Below are 19853 nucleotides of genomic sequence, written 5' to 3' on the forward strand. Positions count from 1 at the left end.
GGGTAATAACTGATTAGCAAATGCCATTTGCATGTGATAATTTGTTTCCTGTAGGTTAAAACTATGACTTCAAAATTACTTGTCTAGCAGACTTTTCATTTTCGTGCCACATGCCCCTAGAACAATTATTTTTTGAGCTACCTACTGGGTTTTTTCTACCGTGCTATTAGTTGACCAGAATCCTGTCCCTAGCTGACAGCAAATAAAAACTGGGCAGTATTGCTTTATTTGTCATAAACCACCTAAATGGACTACAGGACAGGTAAGTTGCCTTCTCTGAGTCTCTGAATGCTGAGCTATGCAACTGACACTGTAGTTGGCCTTAAAACTCAAGAAGAGAAGGAGAAGAAGAGACAAAGTGAGGGGGTTTCACCTGGGGGATCCTGAATGCCCTGGAAACTTCTCCCAGGTGAAGTTAGGAAGGGAAGGAAGTGACTAGTTGATTATGAGAGTTTGCATTTATCAGGTATGAATGATCTGAGTTTTATTTAATCTGTATTTACTAATATTAAATAATCTAAGATGTTTAAATGTAAAGCAAATGTTGACATATATGATCTTTATCCTTCACCTTTAAGTTACAAGAGGAAAATTAGAAGTTTCCAGAAAATTTTCGGCATATCAGGTACAATATTTATAAATGGTGTTGTTTTAGTTCATTTGGGCTGCTATAATGAATACCATAAACTGTATGGCTTATAAGAAACAAATATTTATTTCTCATAGTTTTGGAGACTGGGAAGTCTAAGATCAAGGTGCCAGCTGATCTGATATCTGGTGAGAACCCTTTCCATAATAAATGACACCTTCCAGCTGTGTTCTCACATAATGGAAGGGATGAGGCAGCTCTCCAGGGTCTCTTTAATAGGGGCACTAACCCTATTCATGAAGGCTCTGTCCTTATGATCTAATCACCTCCCCTATATCATCTTAGGGGTTACGTTTCAACATAAAAAGTTGGGGATGGGAGATGCCAACTTTCAGACCATAGTAGGTGCTTACTTTTTCTGAGACAAATCATATAGAAATATGATATAAAGAGGCTCGTTTGAAAATACTGCAAAGTCATAACCCTGAAAAGTTCAATGGCCTTTTCTTGAATGTGTGGAGAAGGGAAATATACAAAACTGTCTTTCTTGGAAGCATTAGAAGAGCTTGAGACTTAGCAGTGTCTTTATTTCAAGTCTTCTTACATCTCTTCCTTACTTGGAATGGGAAGTTTAAATGATGTTGAAGTGAAAAGGATATGATTTTGTGGCTAAACAATACTGGCTCTGTTACCTTTGGTTCTGCAAATTACTTAACCTCTCTGAATCTGTTCACTCACTTTAAGTTTTGTGAATGTTAAAAACAAATATAGAAAACATCTAGCACAATGTATGGCACAGAGGCATTCAACCAATGGGAGTTAATAATAACAAATTCTTATTACTATGGCTGTAACAATTATAAAAATACTACTTGAAGACCAGGTGTGGTGGCTCACACCTGTAATCCCAGCACTTTGGGAGGCCGAGGCAGGCAGATCGCCTGAGACAAGGAGTTCAAGACCAGCCTGGCCAACATAGTGAAACCCTGTCTCTACTAAAAATACGAAAAAATTAGCCGATGTGGTGGCGGGTGCCTGTAATCCCAGCTATTGGGGAGGCTGAGGCAGGAGAATTGCTTGAACCCAGGAGGGGGAGGTCGCAGTGAGCCAAAATCGTGTCACTGCACTCCAGCCTGGGTGATAGAGTGAGACTCAGTCTGAAACAAACAAACAAAAAACCCAAAATTACTTGATACCAGGAAATAATCTACCTTTGTTTTCTTTGTGTTTTTCTACGTCAACATCCTCATTTCAATGTGCAGAAATTCAGGGGTTATAAAAGCAACCTGATGAGATTCTTCACCTAACATTCTGAGAGTAGTAGTCAGGTTAATAGTTCACCAGCATTGCAAAGCCTTTAACTTCGAGAACCAAGAATGAAATTCCTCACCTTGTCTAGTAGCGCCCAAGGAAGAGGTATAAGAAATACAAAATAAAATAGGGAAAGGAAATTTTAAGGAGTAAGGAAAGAGGGGAGAGGGAGAAAGGAGACAAGGAAGAGTGAAGCATGCTGTCAATAGACCTGGCCACTCGACCAAGTAGATTTCATATGTTTTCATATTGGAGCAACTGTGGATTCAACTGAAGTTCAAACCCATAAATAAAGACTCATTCCTGATTATTTTGTGGTAATTGTCTCGGTTTAAAAACACCTGAAAGCACCTGGGTGCAGTGGCTCAGGCCTGTAATCGCAGTTCTTTGGGTGGCCGAGGTGGGTGGATCACGAGGTGAGGAGTGTGACACCACCCTGGCCAACACAATGAAACCGCGTCTTTGCTATAAATACAACAATTAGCTGGGCGTGGTGGTGGGCGCCTGTAGTCCCAGGTACTCAGGAGGCTGAGGCAGGAGAATTGCTTGAACACGGGAGGCAGAGGCTGCGGCAAGCCGAGATTGCGCCACTGCACGCCAGCCTGGGCAACAGAATGAGAATCTGTCTCCAAAAAACCCCCCAAAAACAAAGAACAAACAAACAAACAAGCAAACAAAAGCCAAAAATACAAAAACAAAAAAATCTGAAAGCAAGTGTCACAGTTAATGTAGTTCATAAGTTTCCATGACATTTCTAATTCCTCAGGTAAGTTCACTTCGGGCAGAAATCCCAGGTACCATCTGATGTAGTTTACGGTTATGAAAATCAGCTTCCTCATTCCTGCTTTTGTTGGGGGGTTTCTCCTTCATTTTAACAAGAGGATTTCAGAAACATGAAGCACTGCAGGCAACAGAACTGGATATTCTTGCTAGTGTTAGTGGTCACTCCTATTTTGTTTAGTTTAAAATGCTTTGTAATGCGAATATGCCGTCTAAACCCGCCCCTCACTTACCTTTCACTGCCTGCCTACCTTCAGGAGGCTGATCGCCACACCCATGCCGGGGCACGCCCACCCTTGGTCTACAGCACCCGGTGCCTTGCCTTCTCGGCTTTGGTTGGGTGACCTTTCATTTGCAGTTTCTTGAAATATTTCCAGCCATTTCCTACTGGTCTCATTTGGTGGTCATCAATATTTTTATTTATTTTTTTGTCCATCCTCAAACATGCCCAGATACCCCGAGGATCATCTGACCCTCTCTGCCTCTTTTGCAGCAACCATACTGCCTGGTTCTCAGCCTTACTTGATTATCACCTGCTGCCGCCTCACCTCAGCTTCTCAGTTTGCTTTTCACTCTCTTGACGCTCTTTTTTTTTTTTTTTTTTTGAGACGGAGTTTTGCTCCTGTTGCCCACGCTGGAGTGCAGTGACACGATCTCGGCTCACCGCAACCTCCAACTCCTAGACTTAAAATTTTTTGTTGTTGTTGTTGTTGAGACAGAGTCTGGCTCTGCTGCCCAGCACTGCAACCTCTGCCTCCCGGGTTCAAGCGATTCTCCTGCCTCATCCTCCTGATTAGCTGGGACTACATTGCCCAGACTAATGTCCTAGAGTGTTTCCCCAATGTTTTATTCTATTAGTTTCATAGTTTCAGGTCTTAGATTTAAGTCTTTAATCAATTTTGATTTTTTTTTTTTTTTTTTTAGTGTGGCAAGCAATAGGGGTTTAGTTTCATTCTGCGTATGGATATCCACTTTTCTCAGCAGCATTTATTGAAGAAACTGTTCTTTCCTCATTGAATGTTCTTGGAGCCTTTGTAAAAAATGAGGACTGTAATGTGTGGATTTATTTCTGGGTTCTCTGTTCTGTTCCATTGGTCTCTGTGTCTGTTTTCATGCCAATACCATGCTGACTTGGTTACTAAAGCTTTGTAGTATATTTTGAAGTCAGGTAATGTGATGCCACCAGCTTTGCTCTTTTTGCTCAGGATTGCTTTGGCTATTTTAGATCTTTGTAGTTGCAAATAAATTTTAGGATTTTTTAAAAATGATTTTTTCCCCTATTTCTATGAAGAACATCTTTGGTATTTTCATAGCGATTGCATTGAGTCTGCAGATTGCTTTGGGGAGGATGGACATTTTAACAATATTGATTCTTCCAATCCATGAACATGGAACATCTTTCTAATTTTTGTGTGTCCTCTTCAATTTCCATCATCAGGGTTTTATAGTTTTCATTGCAACGATTTTTTACTTCTTTGGTTAGGTTTATTCCTAGGTATGCTATTTTATTGGTAGCTATTATAAATGAGATTGCTTTCTTGGTTTCTTTTTCACATTGTTCACTGTTAGTGTATATAAATGCTATTGATTTTTCTTTGTTAATTTTGTATCCTGCAACTTTACTGAATTTGTTTATCAGTTCTAATAGTTTCTTGGTGGAGTCTTTAGGTTTTTCTAAATATGAATCATGTTATATGCAAACAAGGATAATTTGACTTCCTCCTTTCCAATTTGGATGCCCGTTATTTCTTTCTGTTGCTGGATTGTTCTGGCTGGGACTTCCAGTATTATGTTGCATAAAAATAGTGAAAGTGGGCATTCTTGTTCCAAATCTTAAAGAAAAGATCTTCAGTTTTCCCCGATTCAGTATGATAGTAGCAGTGATTTTGTCATATAAGGTGTTTATTGTGCTTGACTGTGTTCCTTCTATATCCAGTTTTTGAGAGTTTGTATCATAAAGGAATGTTGAATTTTATCTAATGCTTTTTCAACATCTATTGATATGATTGTATAGTTTTTGTCCTTTGTCTTTTGATGTGATGTATCACATTGATTAATTTGCATATTCTTGCATCCTTGGGATGGATGAATTCCACTTGGTCACAATAAATGATCTTTTAAATGTAATGTTAAATTCAACTTTGTCAGTATTTTATTGAGAATTTTTGCATCTGTGCTCATCAGAAATATTGGCCTCTAGTTTCCTGTTTTGTTATTTTTTGTGTGTATGTCTAGTTTTGGTATCAGGGTAATACTGGCACTGCAGAACGAGTTTGACAGTATTTCTTCCTCTTCAACCTTTTGGATTAGTTTGAGTAGGATTGGTATTAATTCTTGTTTAAATGGTAAAATTTAGCAGTGAAGCCATTGTTTGGGTCCTGAGCTTTTCTTTGAAGGGAGAATGTTTATTACTGCTCTCTTACTACCTGATATTGGTTTATTCAAGTTTTGGATTTCTTTATGGTTCAATCTTGGTATGCTGCATGTATCTAGGAATTTATTTTTTTCTCAGTTTTTCAATTGAAGAGAACACACAAAAAATAGAAAGATATTCTATGTCCATGGATTGGAAGAATCAATATTAATAAAATGTCCATACTCACGGCATGAGCCCTGGAGACAGAGCTTGCAGTGAACCGAGATCATGCCACTGCACTCCAGCCAGGGCGACAGAGCGAGACTCCACTCCAATGATTCTTTGTTGCTTTTCTGTTTGAATGATCTGTTCAATGCAAAATATGGGGTGTCAAAGTCTCCAGCTGTTATTATATTGAGATCTATCTCTCTCTTTAGCTCTGTTAATATTTGCTTTTTATATATGGATGCTCCACAGTTGGGTGCATTTATATTATTTTATTTATATTATTATATTTATATTACATTTCCCTGTCTGAGAGGTCACATATCTCTGTCACTCCAGGATTTGTCACTGATGACTTACTTAGTTTGGTGAGGTTGTGTTTTTCTGGATGTTCTTGATGCTTGTGGATGTTCATCAATGACTGAGCTTTGAAGAGTTAGGCATTTATTCCAATCTTTGCAGTCTGGGCTTGTTTGTACTCATCCTTCTTGAGAGGACTTTCCAAGAATTCAAAGAGGAATAAATGTTGTGACCTAAGCCTGTGGTCACTGCAGCTGTTTCAGCACTAGCTGTTTCATTCCTAAGCCCAAGAATACAGCAACTCTTGGAGGCTCCCAGATAATCAGCCTTGTTGGACTTAGGGAAGTTAAGAGAGCATTCTCTGGGTTACAGGTTGAAGTCTCTTGCTCTCTTCCTTCTGTTTCACCTAATTAGAAGGAGTATCTTTCCTCACAGGGCTGCCTGGAATTGGGGGAGGGGTGATGCAGGCACTCCCATGGCACCATGTTGGATCACAACTGAAACTCATGTTCTTCCTGACCAGTACAGTACTGGGGCTTACCCGAGACCCATGGCCACTACTTCCTGGATGCTGCTGATGTTCATTCAAGGTTCAAGGTCACCTTACTCAGGAGGAGGCCAATTCTGCTGGGACTGAGTCCATCCCATCAGGGCAGCAGATTCTCATCTGGCCTAGATGTGTCTAGAAATGCCATTGGGAAGAAAAAGCCTGGAATCAGGGGCTTCAGAAATCTGCCTATTACTTTATTTTACAGTGGCTGAACTGGTATCCAGCGTGCAAGACAAAGTCCTCTGTAATATTCCTTCTGCCTTCCTCAAGCAGAAGTCTTTCCCCAAGCTCCACTGCCTGGAGTTGGGGAGGGTTGATGTAAGCACTCTAATCGCTACTACAGCTGGTATTGCATTGGCACTGCAACTCTCCTGCCTTCAAAACCAGTAGAATACCAGGGCTTATCTAAGGACTGCAGTTCTTGTGGCCTGATTGCCACTCAAATTTGTTTGGGGTCCCAAACCACTTTATCAGCCTGTAGTGAGGCCAGCCAGGACTTGGATACTTCTTGCTGGGGCACAGGATTCTCATCTGGCTCAGGGCTGGTCTAAATGCTCCCTCTGTGGGCACCAGTAGAATTCTTCCCTTTTTTGCATTCTATTGTGACAGGGCAGCACTGACTTTCAGTACAAAGATTCACACTCAGTTTACTCTCCCTCCCTCAAGCACACAGAATCTTTCTCCATGCTGCACTGCCTGGGATTGAGTGAGAAGAGGTAGGCAACACAAGACTGTCCTTTCTTCTTCAAGGCCTCTTTCCATCTTAAACGTTATGAACATTACAAAATAAATCTTTGTGTGGACAAATATTTTAATTTTTCTTAGGTTAATACCTAGGAGTAGAATTCTTGGGATAAATGTTTAGTGTATGTTTAGCTGTACAATATATGTGCAGGCTGTTTTCCAAAGTGTTGTGCAATTTTATACTCCCAACATCAATACATAAGAATTCCAGTTGTTCCACATTCTTGCTAACACTTGTTATTATGTTGTTCTCTTTAATTTTAGCCATTATACTGTTGTATTTTGCTTTCTAATTGTAGTTTTAATTTATGTTTTCTTGATCAGAAATGATGTTAAGCATCTTTTTATATGTTTATTGGCCATTTCAATATTTTTTGAGGAAAGTGTTCAAATATTTTATACAATTGATTTTTTATTTTTGGTTTTATTGAATTCTTAGAGTTTTTTTTTTTACATATGCTGGTCACAAGTCTTTAATCATGTGTATACATATCATACATGTATTGTAAATATTATTTTCTAATTTATGCTCTGTCTTTTGAAGAGCGGGGTTATTTATTTTGATAAAATATAATTTATCATTTTTTTCTATTTTGATTTATGCTTTTTGTGTTTTTCTTTAACAAAGAAATATTTGCCTAATATTTTTGAAGATCATTCAGATTTTTTCCTGTATTTTCTTTTAACAATTTTAGCTTTTGTTTACAGGTACAATTTATTTTCAGTTTATTTCTTTCTATGGTGTGGGGTAACTTTTGAGGTTTATCTTTTTATGTATGTATATACAATTCTAGTAGCATTTGTTGAAAAAAACTTCTATTTCATTAAAATACATTGGGACCTTTGTTTAAAATCAATTGATTTGTTAATAGTATGAAGGACTGAGTTTGGACTCTCAGATCTGTAGGTTTAGTTTCACAACATCACAGTATAGCAAGTATTGCAATAAAGTGAGTCACATACATTGTTTAGTTTTTCATTGCATATACAATTTATGTTTATATTGTAGTCTATTAAGTGTGCAATAGCATTGTCTAAAAAATGTACATACCTTAATTAAAAGAACACTTTATTGCTAAAAAAATGCCCATGATCATCTGAGCCTTCAGTGAGTCAATCTTTTTCCTGGTGAAGATCTTGTTTTGTTGCTGCTGACTGCTGACTGATCAAGGTGGTGGTTGCTGGAGATGGAAGTGGCTGTGGCTATTTCTTTAAGCAAGACAGAAATGAAGTTTACTGCATCATTGACTGTTTCTTTCATGAAATATTTCTCTGTAGCATGTGATGCTGTTTTATAGCATTTACTTACAGTGGGACTTCTTTCAAAATGAGAATCAATCTTCTGAAACTCTGTCACTGACTTACCAACTAATTTTATGTAATATTCTAAATCCTTTGTTATCATTTCAATAATGTCCACAGCATCTTCACCAGAAGTAGATTCCATCTCAAGAAACCACTTTGCTTGTTTATCCATAAGAAGCAACTCCTCATTCATCAGTTTATTATGAGATTGCAATAATTCTGTTACATTTTAAGGCTCCACTTCTAATAGTAGTTCTTTTGCTATTTCTATCACATCTGCAGTTACTTCCTTCACTGAAGTCTGGAACCCACTCAAAATCATCCATACATTTGAATCACTATCTAGGACTCTATAGCTTTATGAAATGCATTTCTTAAATAATAAGATTTGAAATTTGAAGTTATTTCTTTCTCCACGTGCTGCAGACTGGATGTTTGTTAGCAGGCATGAAAACATTAATCTCCTTGTACATCTTCATTGGAGCTCTTGGATGACTGGCTGCATGATCAATGAGCAGCAATATTTTGAAAACATTTTTTTTCCTGAGCAGTAGGTTTTGACAGTGAGTTTAAGATATTCAGTAAAATATGCTGTAAACAGAGGTGCTGTCATCTAAGCTTTGGTGTTCCATTTATAGAGCACAGGCACAGTTGATTTAGCATAATTCTTAAGGGCCCTAGGATTTTTGTAATGGTAAATAAACATTGGCTTCAACTGAAGGTCACCAGCTGTATTAGTCCCTAACAAGAAAGTCAGACTGTCCTTTGAAACTTTGAAGGCAGGCATTGACTTCTCCTCTCTAGTTAATGAAAGTCCTAGATAACATCTTCTAATGCAAGGCTGTTGCATGTGCACTGAAAATTTGTTGTTTAGTGTAGACGCTTACACCAATTATTTTAGCTAGATCTTCTGGAGAACTTGCTTCAGGTTCTTGATCAATGCTTACATCTTCACTTTGCACTTTGATGTAAGGGAGATGGTTTATTTCCTGAACCCTCATGAACCAACCTCTGCTAGCTTCAAACTTTTCTTCTGTAGCTTCCTCACCTCTCTCAGCCTTCATAGAACTGGAGAGAATTAGGATTGTTCTCTGGATTAGACTTTGGCTTAAGGAAATGTGGCTGATTTGATCTATCTAGACCTCTAAAACTTTTTCCATATCACTTTCTTATCATTTGTATTTTCACTGGAGTGGCACTTTTAATTTTCTTTAAGAACTTTTCCTTGCATTCACAACTTCATTAACTGTTAGTGAATTGCATTTATTAACTGCTTGGTGAAAGAGTCCTAGCTTTCAGCCTATCTCAGCTTTTAACATGCCTTCCTCACAGAACTTAATCAGTCTTAATAACTAATAAACACGGGAGGCAGAGATTGCCAGGAGCTGAGATTGTGCCACTGCACTCCAGCCTGGGTGACAAGAGTGAGACTCTGTCTCTAATAATAATAATAATAATAATAATTCTACCTTCTGATTTAAAGTGACAGACTTGTGGCTCTTCCTTTCACTTGAACAATTAGAGGTCATTGTAGGGTTATTAATTAGCCTAATTTCAATATCATCATGTCTCAGGGAACAGGAAGGCCCGAGGAGAGGAAGAGAGATGAGGGAATGGCCAATCAGTGGAGCAGTCAGAATACACATAAAATTTATTGATGGAGTTCTCTATCTTATATGGGCATGGTCTGTGGCATCCCCAAGCAATTATGATAGTAATATCAAAGATCACTGATTACAGAACACAATAGCAGATACAATAATAATGAAGATTTAAAGTATTTTGTGGCCGGGCGCGGTGGCTCAAGCCTGTAATCCCAGCACTTTGGGAGGCCGAGACGGGCGGATCAAGAGGTCAGGAGATCGAGACCATCCTGGCTAACACGGTGAAACCCCGTCTCTACTAAAAAATACAAAAAACTAGCCGGGCGAGGTGGCGGGCGCCTGTAGTCCCAGCTACTTGGGAGGCTGAGGCAGGAGAAGGGCGTAAACCCGGGAGGCAGAGCATGCAGTGAGCTGAGATCCGGCCACTGCACTCCAGCCTGGGTGACAGAGCAAGACTCCGTCTCAAAAAAAAAAAAAAAAAAAAAAAAAAAAAAAAATAAAATAAAATAAAATAAAGTATTTTGTGAGGATTACCAAAATGTGACACAAAGACACAAAGTGAGCTTTGGAAAATTGGCGTTGACAGACTTGCTCAATGCAGGGTTGCCATGAACCTTCAATTTGTGAAAAACACAGTATCTGTGAAGGACAATAAAGCAAAGCATAAAAAAACAAGGTAGGCCTGTACACAATTCAATAATTGTTAGTTTATTCACAGAGCTGGGCAACCATCATCATAGTTAATTTTAGAAAAATTTCACCAACCCGACAAGAAAATCTAAATGTATTAGCATACACTTCTCATTTCCTCCCAATCTCCCCCATGCCTAACCTTGGGCATACAACTAAACTACTTTCTGTCTCTATAGATTTTACCATTCTGGACATTTCCTACATATAGAATTTGTATAAGTTATAGGCTTTGTTTGGTGACTGACCTCTTTCATTCAGCACAATGTTTTTAAGGTTCATTAGTGTTGTAGCATCTAAAATACTTCATTTTAAAACTGAGGATCAACTAATATTCCATTGTATAGATATAGGACATTTTCTTTATCTTTTCCTCTGTTGAAGTACATTTGAGTTGTTTCTACTTTTAGGCTATTATGAATAATGCTGGAATATTCATGTGCAAGGTTTAAAAAAAAGTATGTTTTTGTTTCTCTTGGGTATATGCTAGGTCATATGATAACTCTATGTCTAACATTTTGAGAAACTGTCAGATTGTTTTCCAACGTAGCTCTACCATTTTCCTCTCCCATCATCAGTGGTATAAAGGTTCAATTACTCCACATTCTCACCGATACTTATATTTCTGTTCTTTAGATTGTAGCCATCTAGGTGGATATAAGGAGTTATCCCATTGTGATTTTTATTTACATTTCCCTAATGGTTTATTATGTTGATAAACTTTTTATGTAGTTTTTGGCCATTTGTATATCTTCTTTGGAGAAATGCCTATTCAAATCTTTTGCCCACTTTTAATTGGATTATTTGTCTTTTTATTATAAAGTAGTAAGAATTCTTCATATATTTTACAGACAAGTCCCTTATTGGACATATGACTTCCACATCTTTTCCCCACCATTTTCTGGGTTGTTTTTCCACTTTGTGATTGTGTTTTTGAAGTAAAAGTTTTAATTTTCATGAAGTCCAACTTACCTATTTTTTTCTTTTGTTGTTTGTGCTTTTGGTGTCATATCTAAAAGGCTCAGCCTAATCTACAATCATAAAGATTTACTGCTATATTTTCTTCTAACAGTTTTACAGTTTAGCTTTTACATTTTAGTCTATTATCCATTTTGAGTTGACTTTTGTGTATGATGTGAGGAAGGGATGGTTACAACTTCATTCTTTTGCATGTGGATATGCAGTTGTCCTAAAGGGTTACCTTCTATCTATAGATTAGTTTTGAGAGAATTAATATTTTAAAAACATTGAATCATCCAATCCATGAGCATGATATAGCTCTCCATTTATTTTAAGCTTTCTTGAATTTCTCTCAGGAATTTTTTTGTAGCCCTCAGTTCTATGTATATTTCATTAAATGTATTCCTAAGTAGTTAATCTTTTTTTGGTATTGTTTTAAACATTTTGATTTCTCAAAGAACTAAGAATAGAACTACCACTGTATACAACAATTTCATTACTGAATGTCTATCCAAAGGAATATAAATCATTATATTAAAAAGATATCTGCTCTTGTGTATTTATTGTAGCACTATTCACAAGAGCAAAGTTATGGAATTGACCTAGTACTGCCCTCCAATCCTTCCTCTCTGGCATAGATAAATGGGAGCAATAATGTGAGTCAGCCATAACAGCCTTCTTAGGAGAATTATTTCTGCCTTTGGATCTACTTAGAAATAATTCTCATTTGATAAGAATTTGTCCTGCTTACCTAAGCAAAAATTAACAAAAATTGTGATAGAAAGAATAATCATATTGCTTCACATTCCTTGCTTATTCTTGTAGTCCTTATGCTGAAAATGTGCATATCTCAGTATTAGTCTCACCACTGCCGCACCTCTTCATGCTTATTTACGCAGTGCTGGGTGCTGGATGCTCCTCACACCATCCTATTAGGTGGGTAATATTTTGATGTTATTTTAAAGATAATCTCCCAAGTGTGACACTGCTTTAAAAACATTTTGACTCCAAGGGAGCTTTCATTGGGTCTAAGTTTTCTCATCTTCACACTGAGGAAGGGACCTGAATAATGATTTCCAAGGCCCCATTCACTTCTGACAACCTCAAGTGGATCCTTCACAGAATTGCAGGGATGTCTCTGGGTGCAGTAGTGGTCCTGGCCCTTTGAAGGGGTGATTCTCCGTGCCAGTCTGAGGGCTGAGAAAGTTCAGTCATCTCTGCTCAGTGGCCTTCTCTTGTCCTCCCCACTGTAATCTCTTTTATCCCCCACCTTCGCTTTGCAGGTCTTTTCCTAGCCTGGCAGGTTAAGCACTACCTGATAAAAGTCTCAATAAAGACCTGTACTTAGAAAGGAGGAAACTGCTCTCCACCCAAATCCTATTATAGCTCTGGGATTTCCCTGCAACTCTGGAATTCACCATCTCTCTCACACACACACACACAAATTAACATTTAATCAAGGATTTTCTATGTATTTTTCTGCTATAAACATTTCTTATGTCAATGATAGTTCCTAATCTGGTCTTAAGGACAAACTGAAGTACTTTTGAGATAATAACTAGAAAAAGAACGTAAAGCCTGCTCATTATTACCAGGGAAACTCATCTTGAATTACATCGATTTCTATAATCTGATAATTCTATGGTTTCCCAGGCAAATCTCATGTCTGGGTGAAGCAAGAGAGTTTGAATCATGGTTCACAGCTTTCAGAGGTCATTTTTAGCCTTTAATAGGAGGCCTCAGCAGAGAAGTAGTTTCTTGTTGTGCTTTTGAAATTCTGATCCACTCAAGTTGAAGGCCACACTTAAAAGGTAAGATTTCTGGCTGGGTATGGTGGTTTATGCCTGTAATCCCATATTTTGGAAGGTCAAAGTGGGAGGATCACTTGAGGCCAGGAGTTCAAGATCAGCCTGGGCGATATAGCAAGATCCTCTTTCTACCTTTTTTTTTTTTTTTTAAAGCAAAGCAAAACAAAACAAAACCAGGTGAGATTTCTGTTGAGTGTATGTAGCAACCACCTGTAGTAGAAGGTCATCTGAGCCAGTGCTCAGTTCTCTGGGCTCCAGACCCAGTTTTGCTGCAAACAGTCTGTTTGCTTTTTGCAAATTCACTTTGATTATCTGGGCCACATTTCCTCATCTCTAAATAGCTGACTTGAAAGTCATTGAATTTATTTTATTCATCAATAAATGTTGAACCTGCTTTGACTTCATTATAGATTGTGAGAATTAAGTGATAATATTTGTGGAAGAGATTTACTGTAACTCTTTGTGATGTAAGCTTTGTTATTCTTTCATGGTAGATTTACATGTTGACAACTGTTAATTCATTTTCACTATGTTCTCTAATTTGTAAAATAAAGGTGTGGAATTAAAAAACTAAAACATTCCCCATAATTGTCTCTGTCTCCTCCTCATGCAGAGATCATATCATGTCTGTACTGTTCACTGATGTGTTTATTGCACTGCACATCACTGATGTGCAGGGCATGCTGTATAATATGTGTCAAATAAATTAAAAAGAAAAGGCTTATAAACATAAAATGGCTGAGCTTTCAGATAATACAGAGAATGAAAACAATTTTCTAATTTTAAATTTGTGAAGATTTTTAAAATAACGATTTCTCTTTTGGATGAGGGTCAGGTAAAATGGGCTTTCAGGGTAGATGATGGGAGTGTAAATTGGTACCAAGTTTAATTGAAAACAATTTGGGCCAGGCGCGGTGGCTCAAGCCTGTAATCCCAGCACTTTGGGAGGCTGAGACGGGCGGATCACGAGGTCAAGAGATCGAGACCATCCTGGCTAACACGGTGAAACCCTGTCTCTACTAAAAAATACAAAAAAACTAGCTGGGCGAGGTGGCGGGCGCCTATAGTCCCAGCTACTCGGGAGGCTGAGGCAGGAGAATGACGTGAACCCGGGAGGCAGAGCTTGCAGTGAGCTGAGATCCGGCCACTGCACTCCAGCCTGGGCGACAGAGCAAGACTCTGTCTCAAAAAAAAAAAAAAAAAAAAAAAAGAAAACAATTTGATATCACGAATCTTAAAAAATGCCAAGGAAACTTATTATTGTTAAAGAGCTTCATTTGCAGTATTTATTCTGTTTAAAGTTTGTCTAGGTTCCAAACTGCAGCTGACCCCAAGAAAGTCAACAACCTGGCCTTTTTAAAAGAGATACAAGACCTGGCCGAGGAAATTCATGGAATGATGAACAAGGCGGAAAACTTAAAAAGACTTTGGGCAGAAAGATCCAACACTCCAGGCAAGTAAATCTCTCATAACTGTGACACTACCCACTTGGACACAGCTTAGGGAGAGCTGTGGAGGCTGTGGGAACCCAGAATGTTTTAAAAACGCTGAACTCCTGCCTGTGCTAAACTGTCATTGTGAGTCTTTGATGGATGAGGCCAGCACCTGTAGACGGTTGTAGAGGGTGGAGCTGGATTCTCTCTCCTCAACCCCCTGGAAAGGCACCTTGTGCAATGCACACACTGCACAACCTTCAAAGGGCTGCAGACCATCCTGACTTTGTCTCCACAGTTACCTTCTCACCACTCTGCCTGCTCCTTTACACTCTTCGGCTGTTGTCTTCCTTTCTTGCTTTCTTATTCTGTTTTAAAAATCTGTCTCCACCTTCCCCAAACACACACACACACACACACACACACACACACACACATTCCCAATTTGTTTTCTCCTTCTTGTATATTTGGATTGGTCTTTTCCACGTAAGTAACGCTTTAAGACTGCCCTTGGATGATTTATTTACTTTGAGTACAAGTCTTTTGGATTATTGGGGTGAATTATTCCCTAAACAAAAGCAATTTCTGTTCATTATAAAGAATATCCACATTATAAATGGCTTCATCTCATTTATAAATCTACAGTAGGGAAAGTTAGGATGGATAAAGATCTTAGAGAGTTTGGCTTACAAACGGAGAAGTTTGCACCTCAGAAGTAGGCAGCCAGTTGCCTCTCTTCACATCCCTGAGTCATTGCCTACTGCGATATTTGTTAATAAATGGGGGCATTCAGTTAAATTTGAAATTTAGGTAACAAAAATTTGTTACTGTATGTATGTCCCAAATGTTACATACTTTGGTAAAAAATAATTTATTTCTAATCTGAAATTGAAATTTAACTGGAGGTGCTCCGTTTTAAATTTGCTAAATCTGATACTCCTAAGTATACAGCTCCAACTAAAATTCCTATGTAATTTTTTCTTTCTTCATGGAGTATATGCAAAACCATGAAATAAGGAGTTTGGCAGAAACATGAAGAATGTGCTTCCCAAGGCAGATGGCATTATGTGATATTTTTAAGAGACAAAATAGCACCTTTGTCCAGGATGGGGCAGGGCTGGCCATGGTCTCCCTGAAGGCTGATTTCACAATGGACCCAAAATGTATCAACAATAGACCAGAATAGTTTCAAACACCGAAGGATGGAGTTCTTATATTACACTCTATTATGGGATCATTCTACTTGTGTAAAATTTGATTTTCAAATGAGGCTTTTAACATGTTGTTGAAAAAATAATCAATATTTTTGAGATGAAGTCCCCACTTTATTTCTAGTTTTCTGTTATTTGAGTCATTTTCTATGGTGTATGTAACTTACAATAATCTGAAAAATTATAATTTCACTTTTTTCTCTTCAAGTTTTTCTCTCATGTTTTTCTTTTATAAAAAATTTTCATTTATTCCCTCTACCCTATCCTGAATTTTTGCAATGCCCAGTGAAATTAGATAGCAATAAAATAATACAATACCCTTTGGCAAATTGTTGAAATTTGGTTTACCAGTTAAATTTTTTCCATGAATATACTTAGATTTGGAAATCTACTATGATAGCTTTCTTCAGATAAATCTTATGAAGATAGATTTTTTCTTCAATTTTGGTGTATTTGGCTTTTGGGCCAGGGCTCTTGGATACTCCATTTGACTTTAGAAGTAAAGTAGACATTTAGCATGTGCTTTTCCATTGATGATTGAACTAATATCTCTTAAATCTTCTTTATTATAGATTCTTCTTATGGTTCCAGTTTTTTTACAGTAAGTATCTTAACAATAGTTTGAAAATTAGTCTTCAGAGACAGAATGGTTAAGTTTACAACACTGAAGTTTACGTTCTCAAAGAATTATTTCTAATGACTTGACTTGTATAACAATTGTGTAGAAGCTGGATTTGAGAGAGCTAAGATCTTTGTAAATATGGACTAAAAGACAAGTTTGAATTTTCTGAAGCAAGGTTCTGGGCCTGTGAAAAGCAGAGGTGAAACCTGAGGCCGGCAGGTGATGGGCGATCCACAGAGTTGCTTTGCAAGATGGCTACAGAGTCTATCTGATCCCAGGGATGGTCTGAGATTTGTGCTTGATACATAAGTGGTGATTCCCTCGAGGCACGAAGCCCTCAGTTAAGGCACTAGTTATCAGCAGGGGATGATTTTGACCTCCAAAGGATATTTGTCAATGTCTGGATGCATTTTTGGTTGCCACAACTGTGCACCAATGGGGAGGGTAATATTAGCCTCTAGTGGGATGAGGCCAGAGATGTCCCTAAGAATCTTAGAAAGCACAAGACAGCTTCTACAACAAAGAATCATCTGACCCAGAACATCAGTAGACCGGTTGAGAAATCTCAATTTAAGGTGAAACCTTGACAATATTAAAAATTCTTCCTTGCTCATATTGCAGTACCAGACACTGACTGACTGTACAGGCCTTTGTAGTAACATTGCGCTAACAGAAGCACCTGTGTCTGTATCTGTTTAATTCTAAGAAAGATTTAGATAGCTCAAAAAAAAAAAATGCCATAAAACCATTCGGAGAAAAGTAAAAGAATAGGGGCCAGCTAATGAATCCTGGAATGAAGCAGGAATGTCAGTGTATCCATTAAATAATGACACTAGCAAAGAGTATTGAACAAACACTTATCTTAACTAGGAGCTTTCTGATGCAACAGGTCAAAAGGAAAATACAGGACACACACACTCAAAGTCTTACAGATAATGAAAGAACTTAAAAATAGAATAAAACATCATTTAAATGATTACATTAGCATTTAAAAAAGAAATTATAATACTTGATGCTTGTGATGTTGTAGCTTAGTGATATAATCTCATATGGTTGTGACAATAAAAAAAGATATAATAATTTTTGGAAAAGCAACTTGATTTTTTTTGCCCCTGTAATTGTTCTGAAAATTAATGTTATGTATAATACAATAGAAATAAAAAGCTGTATGCATAAAATGTTCATTGATAATGATGGATAATTTGAATTTCCAAGATAAGGTGACCTTGATGGCCTTCTTAGTACAGTCACTTAATAATAAGTATGGGATGTGGAAAATGAGTATGTTATTAGATCAAGTGCAAAAAACAGAGGACATTATCATATCCATCGTATGTTTGTGATGTAAAAACATTTTGGTACAAGGAGTGGAAGAAAAGTGGCTACAGGAAAGCAGTTCTATTTGTTACAATGAAAGATTTCTAGGTTGCTTTTTTCTTTTAGAATTCTGATGAAGATGTTATACTGTTTGATTTTCACTGAGAGTGAAATGGCTATCTGAATAATCTGAGCAGAGAAATGGTGGGACTTGAGTTATGTTTTCAGAGGATTTCTTTGGACATTGCGTCGAGCAGAGACTGACAGTAGTCAGAGCGGAAGTGGGAGTCCATGTAGGGAATCAGCTTATCCTTCTGTGCAACAAATGAAGGTCTTTTAGAACAGACGCACAGTTAATGAGGGAGGTAGTGAGATGCGATGGTGATTTTGATATATTTTGGAGGTAAAATCAGTAGGATCTGTTGATGAATGTGAGGTAGGTTATAAGAGAAAGAGAAGAATCAAGGGTGACTCTGTGTGGTTTGACCTCAGTTACTGGAAAAATGGAGTGGTTGTTTACTGCGGATAGGGAAAGACTGAAACAGGTTTTTCCGAGGGGAGGGGAGAAGAGGGTAAAAAGGAAATCAGAAGTTGATTTGGGGGCTGTTAGTGAGATATCCAAGTGGCATTGCCAAGGACATTGTGGGAGTTTCCAGCTTGGAGCTGAGATAAACTCTTTTGGCTGGATATATAAATTTAGAAAGTGTTGGTGCATAAATGACACTTCAAGGCCATCAAGGGAGAGTGTGTCGACAGAGCAGAGAAAGTGGACTGAGCACTGAGCACTTGCATTTGAAAAAGATTGTCAGGCAAGGAGGAAGAAGGTGAGAATGTGGGGTGTCGTGGAAGCCCAGGAAGGCAATTTTCTAGGAGATGGGGATGATCCATTGTCTCAAGTGTGGCTGATTGATCATATAAGAAGAGGACAGAGAAGTGCCACTGGGAGTAGCAGCATGGAATTCATTGGTGATGTTGACAAGAAAGGCTTTGATGGAATGATGAGGGTGAAAGCCTGATTGGCATGGATTTAAAAGAGAGTAGGGGCACTCTGAGCTCGGTGGCTCATGCCTGTAATCCCGGAACTTTGGGAGGCCAAGGTAGTCCAATCACTTAAGGTCAGGAGTTCAAGACCAGCCTGGCCAACGTGGTGAAATCACTTTTCTACTAAAAATACAAGAATGAGCCAGGCATGTAATGGCGGGTGCCTGTAATCCTGTAATCCCAGCTACTCGAGAGGCTGAGGCAGGAGAATTGCTTGAACCTGGGAGGTGGAGGTTGCAGTGACCTGAGATTGTGCCACTGTACTCCAGCCTGAGTAACAGAGCAAGACTCGGTCTCGAAAAAAAAAAAAAAAGAAAGAAAAAGAGAGAGAGAGAATGGGGGCAAGTAAGTGGAGACAGACAGTGTATATGACGCAAGATGGTAGGCTGTGAAGCAGTGAAGCGTGGGGTGGAAGCTGCTGGGCATTGCAGAGGTCTTTGGTGTCTGCTCCCACCCTGCTGGCTTCCTAATTTCTCCCCAGCTAAGATGGACAGTTCCCCGAGAGCTCAGACTCCTGGTCACAGGGGCGAACGTCAAACACGTGCTGAGAGTATTTTGCTTTCTGTTCTTCCCTGAAGTCAGTTCAGCTTGAGAGGGCAGGGGAGCTAACAATCCCATTGCAACCGACAGCTGGGGTGACCACCAGACTCACATTGCCTGGGACTGAGAGTCCCTTGTTCCAGAAAACGTCTCAGTCCTGGGCCACTGGGGAAGGTGGGTCCAACTTCCCCCAGCAATGGATCAATTCTGGGCAGCTCCTTTGTTCCTGAGAGGTTTTGAGGATTCAAGCCAGCATGGTCTGTGCAGGTCCTTGATGGCTGTGACTTTTCCCTCTTTCCTGTCTCATTCTTTCCACCTCCTCAGCTCCTTCTTCCTGGTACCATTTCCTGAACAAGCCACCTATACACAAGTCCTTGTTGCAGGGGAACCTAAACAGAGACAGGAGATATGGATTTATTTTCCTTTTTTATTTTCTTTATTATTATTATTTTTAGAGACAAAAAATG

At 38.5% G+C, this 19853-nt stretch overlaps 1 protein-coding gene across 1 annotated transcript in view; it reads left to right on the forward strand.

Annotated features, from left to right (window-relative positions):
• The window catches only part of ABCA13 (ATP binding cassette subfamily A member 13), a 503527-nt gene that overhangs the window by 23267 nt on the left and 460407 nt on the right, over positions 1 to 19853 (forward strand). The window contains exons 4-5 of the mRNA XM_033192140.1: positions 14524 to 14675; positions 16439 to 16467. Coding sequence (XP_033048031.1) covers positions 14524 to 14675; positions 16439 to 16467 — 181 coding nt within the window. The remainder of the gene's footprint in view (positions 1 to 14523; positions 14676 to 16438; positions 16468 to 19853) is intronic.

Source organism: Trachypithecus francoisi, unplaced genomic scaffold (assembly GCF_009764315.1).
Source record: "Trachypithecus francoisi isolate TF-2019V2 unplaced genomic scaffold, Tfra_2.0 Lachesis_group4, whole genome shotgun sequence".
Classification (NCBI taxonomy): domain Eukaryota; kingdom Metazoa; phylum Chordata; class Mammalia; order Primates; family Cercopithecidae; genus Trachypithecus; species Trachypithecus francoisi.